General features: G+C 39.7%; 1 protein-coding gene across 1 annotated transcript; it reads left to right on the top strand.

The window, feature by feature from the left end:
• Positions 1 to 7,427: 7,427 nt before the first annotated feature.
• LOC307004210 (epidermal differentiation-specific protein-like) lies at positions 7,428 to 8,529 on the top strand. Its single transcript, XM_079623315.1, has one exon. The coding sequence runs from the start codon at positions 7,526 to 7,528 to the stop codon at positions 8,042 to 8,044; it is 519 nt and encodes a 172-aa protein (XP_079479441.1). The 5' UTR covers positions 7,428 to 7,525; the 3' UTR covers positions 8,045 to 8,529.
• Positions 8,530 to 8,878: the final 349 nt, after the last annotated feature.

The following is an 8,878-nucleotide window of genomic DNA, read 5'->3' as shown; positions in this document are numbered from 1 at the left end:
ATTATCTTTGTAAGAAAAGTAAACAGTTACACCATATAAAGTGCATTTAACTCTAGCAAATTAAATCAAACTCTCTCAACCTGAGACAACTGTTTAAGAAAACAACCTGGAGAACTAGCATCTGTGGTGGAGGTATCGGTGTTTTTTGCCACTAGCTTTGTAGATGCGTGTCAATGTGAGATGCTTCATTAAATTAGAGTTGCTTACAACGGATGTCGACAAAGTCTTCGCTCCTGGACATAATGTACACATTACATGCACGTTCTTGCCTTTGACCACAATGAATTTGAAGTAGTGCTTATATCTCCACCAACTTTTCATCGGATTGCTCCTGACTCGCCATCTCTGCTCCGTGAAATCTGTTTAGCGGTTGTGTGTGTGTGTGTGTGTGTGTGTGTGTGTGTGGCGCCTGGCGCGTGTGCTGGCATGTGTGTAAAAACATTGGCTCTGATTGGCTACCATGAAACATGACTCTGCCTTAGCCAATCATAATCGCTTGCATCGTTATTAACCCACCTCCTCACTAGCTGTGAGCCAGGGGTGCGTTCGGAATCGGATTACACAGTTTATTCAATCAATGCATATAACGCACCGCATTTAACATCCAGTAACGTTAACGGCGTTGTAACGACGGGAAAAGTAATTAGTTAGATTACCCCGTTACTGAAAAAATAACGTCGTTACCTAACGCCGTTATTTTAAACGCCGTTATTCCAAACACTGACACCTGGTGACATAAATGTGGTTTTGCAAAAATGGTAATTTATCCGATTTTCAGTTCCCGCGCTATATGCAGATTTAATGTCCACGTCACCGAAAGCAACTGAGCTGCATTTATTGATCATCAGCTAAAATTTCTAAATCAAAGACCGCAATAAGAGAGCGGCAACAGCCCTGGTAAGATCATTTCGGTTCTTTACTTTTAATGAAGATGATTGTGTGTTAAGCGTCTGCGACCGACTTTCACTTTGATTTGCGATAGTTTGCACGTTGGCTATACGTTGGATATTATTGAGGCCTGAGATGATGAGTGTTTTTTATAAACCGTTCTGGTAATGTGACGTGTTAACAAAGCTAGACCATTTTAATTGTAACATTTTGAGGATGTTGTTGAGATAACAGATGATATAATGATCTGAATAAAACATTGGCACAATGTTTCATAATAACAGAGGAGAAACATTATCAAATCAACGTTCGCAAAATGTTTCGAGGATATTATTGAGGCCTAAGATGATGAGTGTTTTTTATAAAACTTTCTTGTAATGTGACGTGTTAACAAATTTTGAGGATGTTTTGAGGAACAGATATATAATGTTCTCAAAAAACAATGGCACAATGTTTCATAATAATAGAAGAGGAACATTATCAAATCAACTTTCGTAATATTTGTTAAGGATATTATTGAGTCCTGAGATGATCAAATGTTTTCATTCCTGTCAATTAACTTTTTAACAAAAGTAGAACATTTTGCATGAAACATTTTATTATACGACTACAAAAGGAAGGAAAAGATTCTCATTGGTCGAACTCAAACTGTTGCGCGAAATGTGTTTACAAGAGATAAGAAGCTGATTGAGACTGTAGATCAATTCTATGCGGACGCAAGCGCTGTGATTGGTCTGCTAGAACCCCTCCCTCGGGTTTCACACGCTCCCTCTGCATGTGTAATTGCGCGTCAACGCGGACAACGACGCAGAAGTATAAACGAAAACCAACGCGTTGCCTACAGCTCCGGCATAGGTCCGACGCAGAAGTATAAATCAGCCTTTAGTGTTTTAAAAATAGTGATCTTGATTCTCTCATTGTAGTGCCCCATTCAAAAGGCATTTTGATCAAAAACGAAAATACAGTCAAACTTAAAAGTGGAGTTTCCCTTGAAAGGGAACATCTCAGGTTACGTATGTTACCCTGGTTCCCTGAGAGGGAACGAGCCGCTGCGTCGCCTTGCCATACTCCCTGCATGCCTGTGATCGACTTGCTTCAGGCTTTTCAGAAGCTAGCGCGGTCTGATCTCAAGGGTGCTTTATAGCTTCCTGGTCGATGACGTCACCCGCCTATGACGTCTCGTCTTTCCATTGGACTGATTATACACTTGCTTCACGACGCAATCATGCAGGGCGTTCCCACCGCGTCTCGACGCAGCGTCTCGTTCCCTTTTAGGGAATCAGGGTTACATACTTAACCTGAGACGATTTATCTGACCTGGGTGACGTGAGGCCGCTAGCAGGCGGTCGGTTAAGCCAGTCTGTCTGCTTCCTGACCTGAGCCCCAGATTGTCATGTTTTATCTATGAGCCAAATTACTAGAGAGAAGAGCAGCACCATCCCAGGAGGGATGAATACCATCTCTTTTCAATAAATCAGATTGGATTGAGTCAAATTAGTGACTCATCCAATCATAGAGAAATATCAACTTACCCAAACAAGGAGAAACAGCCATAAAACCTCGAAAGGAAGAAAGGGTTAAAACTTCTCACCTCATCTTGCCTTGTCTGAGTGTTCACTGCTGCTGCATCATCCCTCTCCCCGGACAAACCTAATATTTTGAGCCCACTGGTCCGTTAGTAAAGTTTGACACAAAATTGGTATCACATGTAATGGGTTACTACATTCAGCAAGCAAACCCTGTCTTCTTCCTTCCATACTCTGAACAGTTGTAATGTTATGTTTAATACGTAACAGTTTCGGTGCCTTGTGATTCTCATTACAGGTATGTTATTTTGACTGTGCTTATAACCGTATGATGGTTGGAAGCCTGGCTGGTTAAATTTATGTGTGTGTGTGTGTGTGTGTGTGTGTGTGTGTGTGTGTGTGTGTGTGTGTGTGTGTGTGTGTGTGCATGCGTGCTGTACTTGACATTTAAGGTGCGGGCCAACATGCAAGGAATGTTACAGTGGGCTTTGGGTCTCATCTTAACTTGTTGGATGCCTGTTTTACTGTCTGCTTTGAACTTGCTACTGTGACTGTTATCCTGTTCCCGGGAATTGAGGGAGACGGGATTGCACTATTTCACTGCTGGATTGGACCAGCAGACCAGCGCTATGAACTCGTTTGTTTACATTCCCAGCGTTTAACACACATGAACAGCTGGACCGTTGGTTTGGGCCTGTGGCGTGGTGCCTTCACCAATCGATTGGAAATGTGAGTAACCAACTTGATTCAAAGTCTAAAGCGGCATGTCCTTGTTTGTTTATTTTATTGTCTTGACTTGAGGTTGTTCTATTGTATGTCTCTATTTGTAATATCGTTGGCTGCTTTTGCCTGTTTCAGTCCGTCAGCAAATTGGTTGCCATGGTGGCCGGACACGGCACTTCGATCAGATGGGCTGAACTGACGTGGTGAACTCTTTTTAAAACTGTTGTGGGAAACAAATGCCGGACCGATTGATGTGGTTTTTTTATTTTATTTTTTTATAACTGGTTTAGTGTATACGTGTGTTTGTTTCATTCTGTGTTTTTTTTCTCTCTTCAGAATAAAGGTGGCCAGCTGCAGAGGACCAGCGTCTCCCTGTGTTGTGGTGGTGGGTGCTTGGCCTGAATGCTGTGCTCACAGTGAGGTGTGCTGTGGTGTGAGTGTGCACGTATGACTGCTGTGTCCTTCCTGTTTAGGAGTGCCAGTACCCAATTCTGAAGTGGTACCATCCATGTGTCATTAGTGTGAATTTTATCTTGTTTCTTTGATTTGTTGGTGTTTTTGTGTGTTAAATAAAGTTGGATATTTTTATTGTTTTCAAACAAAGTTTTCTATTGTTTTACTTAACCCTTAATCACTGTTAAAAAAGGATAACACTTAAGATGTTTGGGGTCAGACTGACCCCAAGCTTTTAAACAGCGATTGCATAAGGAAATATACATTTTTTTATATGTAAAACTATACATAGATATTTTTTTATATCTGTGTTTTTGTGGAAATTTTTAATGTTTTTTTTAACCTATTTACGGAATGAAAGTGCAATGACCACATGTATCCAGAGAGGGCCATAGAGACTCATTCATTTTCACTTTATTTTTCTTGATGCTTCAACTTCTTCTCACAAATTGTGAATATTTATTTAAACATTTTGAAACACATAAAAAATCTGTAGTTTTGTCAGAGTTAGAATTTGTTATTGTTTTCTGATATATATTTTGAATTATCTGCTTTTGCATTATTATCAGTGTGTGTGTTATTATTATTATGCAGTGTGTGTGTATGAGATAGAAAGTTTGTTCCACTTTGGGTTTATGCTCTAGGACCAGACCTTGATTTAAATGTTATTTTTTTATTTTTTTATGCTAGGTTTGTTTATTTTATTGGCCAATTTCTGTAAAAATGCTCTGTTGCAGTCACATACATTTGTGTGTGTATAAGATAATAAGTTCGTTCTACTTTTTATTTATGCTCTAGGACCAGACCTTGGTTTATTTGTAGAAATTTTCAGATTTATAATGGATTTACTTTTATTTTTTTGACAAACAAAATAAAAAAAAGTCATTTTTTTTATTTTCCCATTCATTTTCAATGCGGGGTCATTTTGACCCCAAACACCTTAAACGGTAAAAAAAAATGTACACACCTTTAGAACAACCAAATCAAGAGCAGTTTTTTTGTGCATGTTTAGATAATTTAGGAAAAGTCACAGAGTGACTTCATGCCCCTGAGATGAAGGTAACACTTTTAAAAAATGAAGGAAATGTCCATTGGGGTCAGCCTGACCCCAAACAGTGATTAAGGGTTAACCTATGTCTCATACCTGACTTAACAAACCGGTGAGCCTTGCTCTAATGTGAAGGGTGTTTGCCAGGAAAGCGGCCCTGGGGTCATGTAATCCGTAACTGGGAAGCAGCCTACCTTATTCTGAAGTCTATTTATCCATGCTAACGTGTGTGTGAAGATTAAGAATTTAATCAACATGTCAGTACCCCTCCAGCTATAACTGCCACATAAAAGTATTCCCACAAAAAGGGTGTGAGACAACAGCTTCTCATTCCCAAAGTGTCTAATATCACCACATTTCCAAGACAAATGCATGTTGTAACACTCCACTATAATATTTTGTGGAGTTTACACTATATGAAGAGAACAATTGTCCCTTTTCAGAAAGTAACAGTATGAAGGAGAAATAACAAATGTCAAAAGACATAATTCAGCAGAAATGTGCACCCAAATTCAGCACCCAATTGTATTATACATAACAAACACAAATAATAAAATGTATACAATTAACATTTTCACAGCGTTACAATAGTGTGTGTGTGGTGTGTGATAAATCCTTCAGTCCAGATCAGTCTCGCCAGTGGTATGGAGAATCCGTGAGCAGTATCTGGACAGTTTCTGACTGTTTAAAGTCCTCTAGGAAAGTAATCCAGCAATTCAAGATACAGATGTACTCCTCAAAGGGACGGCAACATACACTCAGCCAGCAAAAACAGGTAATCCCCAATCGATCAGTTCTTTTTTTTATGATTGAGATTACAAATCTCTCGAACACCGGTAAGCCGGTTCCTGATATGGTAAAACACCACCGTCCAGTTTGGTGATGTGGTCCCACGTGCTGCGAGGTCACTAGAAAGCTCACGCGATGATGGGGTTTGAGGTCAAGGACACATACAGAAGGGCGAAATACAGCATTCAGAAGAAAACAATTAAACCAAATGACTAAACATACAATTTTATTAGTCACTAATATTCAGTGTTGGGAACGTTACTTTAAAAAAGTAATTAGTTATAGTTACTCACTACTTGTTCCAAAAAGTAACTGAGTTAGTAACTGAATTACTCTATAATAAAAGTAACTTGTTACCAGGGAAAGTAACTATTTGCGTTACTGTTAAAAAAAAAGTTGCTATAATCCAAAGAATTTGGATTTTTGTGAGCAGTTTTCACAAGTCAGTTGAAATGAGTAGAACAGACGGGTGTTTGTACATAACTTTCGATATGTATTGCACGTCGACAGATAGCAAGAGGTTTATCCTGCACTTCAAGTATTATATTTGTAAGAAAAGTAAACAGTTACACCATATAAAGTGCATTTAACTCTAGCAAATTAAATCAAACTCTCTCAACCTGAGACAACTGGTCAAGAAAACAACCTGGCGAACTAGCATCTGTGGTGGAGGTATCGGTGTTTTTTGCCACTAGCTTTGTAGATGCGTGTCAATGTGAGATGCTTCATTAAATTAGAGTTGCTTACAACGGATGTCGACAAGTCTTCGCTCCTGGACATAATGTACACATTACATGCACGTTCTTGCCTTTGACCACAATGAATTTGAAGTAGTGCTTATATCTCCACCAACTTTTCATCGGATTGCTCCTGACTCGCCATCTCTGCTGCTCCGTCAAATCTGTTTAGCGGTTGCGTGTGTGTGTGTGGTGCCTGGCGCGTGTGCTGGCATGTGTGTAAAAACACTGACTCTGATTGGCTACCATGAAACATGACTCTGCCTTAGCCAATCATAATCGCTTTCATCGTTATTAACCCACCTCCTCACTAGCTGTGAGCCAGGGGTGCGTTCGCAATCCGATTACTCAGTTTATTCAATCAATGCATATAACACACCGCATTTAACATCTAGTAACGTTAACGGCGTTGTAACGACGGGAAAAGTAATTAGTTAGATTACCCTGTTACTGAAAAAATAACGTCGTTACCTAACGCCGTTATTTTAAACGCCGTTATTCCAAACACTGCTAATATTATATAAAAGCTTCCCCTTATGTGGCCAAGCTACAATGCGACACTAAACATATGCCAAAAACGCCCCTTTATTGTGTCTTTGTTGTGCCACGGCCGGTAGCTCATTGCTTTCATTGAGAAACATTTGGCGTCAATGGGCATGGGAACTTTATCGTCTTTATCGTCTAAATTATATATTGGGGGGTATAATTTTAACACCATGACATGAAATTCTGGGTTATGACAGTTGTGTAGATGTTTTTAAACACCTAATCCGACCCCTAAACATAACCGTTTTTTAATATCAAAAACATAAGAGGCAGATAAGTCACATTAATTGATAAACAAACACAAATATTTAGTCAGCCAGATGATTGCTTTAAGCAACAAACCCGAAACTGATCACAGTCTCCATCCACCGTAACGCTCCAATCTTGCACACATTCACAAATCGCCATATATATATATATATATATATATATTAGTTATAAAGGTATTTTAAGAAACTCACTTCAGATCTTAAAAATATCAATGGCCATCCAAAAAAAGGAAGGCCTTCCAGTTATCGGTTGACATTACGACACGGTTGACTAAAGGTTTCTCACTTGAAAGCAATTGGTTACCGGCCATGTGGGATATTAGGTTATTATTAGGTTATATGTCTGAGCAGAAGTTTGAGATTTGGCATGTTTCTCAGCTTCCACAGCTACATGTCCTGTCATGACAGAGTCAACGCCCACTTTGGTGTATTTGTGCTTTAAAAGGCAGCTCTGCACACCAAGTAAGTTACTGTTCCCAGCAGAAGCACAGGAATCTGCTTCAGAAACACTTCTCCAGCCTCTCTCTCCTCGAGTCATCATTCAAAATGAGCAAGATCACCGTTTATAGCCAAGAGGGCTTCGGGGGCAGATCAGCTGAATTCCAGCAAGATGTCAGCGACTTAGAAGAGAAGGGCTTCAACAATGCTATCGCCTCCATAAAAGTCATTGGCGAACCATGGGTGGCGTATTATGACAAGAGTTTTGCTGGAAAGCAGCGAGTGTTTGAGCAAGGAGAGTACGCCACCCTTGATGACAAAGGCAGGTTTTCCTCTTTCAAGAAGGTCACAGCTGACCTGACCAACCCTGAAATCCAGATGTTTGAACACATTAACTATCAAGGAAGAAGCGTGATCATACGCAATGAAACTAACCTGACCGAAATTGATTTCAATGACAAAGCTTCGTCCCACAGAGTGAGAAGGGGAGTCTGGGTGCTGTATGAGGACATCAATCGTCGGGGTTCCCAGCTTATTGCTTTCCCTGGCGACCAAGTTTCCAACTATGTGCCACTCTCCTTCAACGATAAGGCCAGCTGTGTGCGTCCCTTGCTGCAGAGGCCATAGACAGCATCATTCAAAGTCCGCTTTCTGCAGCCGAATATGAGCCGGATCCCTTCTGGAAAGAGCGAGGCAGGTGGCGGGGAAAGACTGATCTGGACCAGACGCGATGACTGAGACTCCAAGAAGTCTGAAGAAACTTCACGCAATTAGACTCAACGTCATCATTTTATGATATCTGTGTAAAGACATACTGTACATGTTAATTTGGCAAATGTTATATAACAAGGATGAATTTTATTAGAAAAAGTTTTAAGCTGCTGGTTGTTTGTCTTTTCACCAGTAGCGATCAGTATCAGTAAACATGCAATGAAATACAGTTTTGGATCTGTTACGGATCTACTACAGATCCTGTTGTATTTGAATGTATTTCCCCTGTTTGATGAGAGTGAAATATTGAAAGGGATTTTGGATTTATATTATGCTGAGAAAGAGACAACAAATGCTGTTTTAATCTGTCAACTCATAAAATAAAAGACTCTGAAATATCACAATGCTCCTTGTTTCAATTCTCTTTTTTTTAACGTTTACATTTTTAATTTAGCAGATGCTTATATTCAAAGCGACTGAGGAATTCAAGTGAAGTCGTCCAAAGAGGCAATAAACAGGAGAAGTGCTATTAATACAGAGTTTCAGCCATCGTTCAAGATAGACTAGGGAGGAATTAAGGAAGAGTGAGAATCCCTGAATTTAAGGGAGAGGTGGGATGTCTGGAATAGACCAGTAAGAACTGACAGTGTTGAAATGAGACACATTGATAAACTGCTTGTATATTTTCAGAAATCAACATGTGTACATGAATATATAATATATATATGTAACCCTCTACGTTGGTGTGCT

This window comes from Phoxinus phoxinus, assembly GCF_949152265.1.
Source record: "Phoxinus phoxinus genome assembly, chromosome: 9".
NCBI classification, from domain to species: domain Eukaryota; kingdom Metazoa; phylum Chordata; class Actinopteri; order Cypriniformes; family Leuciscidae; genus Phoxinus; species Phoxinus phoxinus.
Note: the sequence above shows the minus strand (reverse complement) of the source record. Positions and strands in the feature narration are given on the sequence as shown.

What these genes read in the sequence shown, in the direction of transcription:
- LOC307004210 (XM_079623315.1), top strand. Translation starts at nt 7,526, where the DNA reads ATGAGCAAGATCACCGTTTATAGCCAAGAGGGCTTCGGGGGCAGATCA.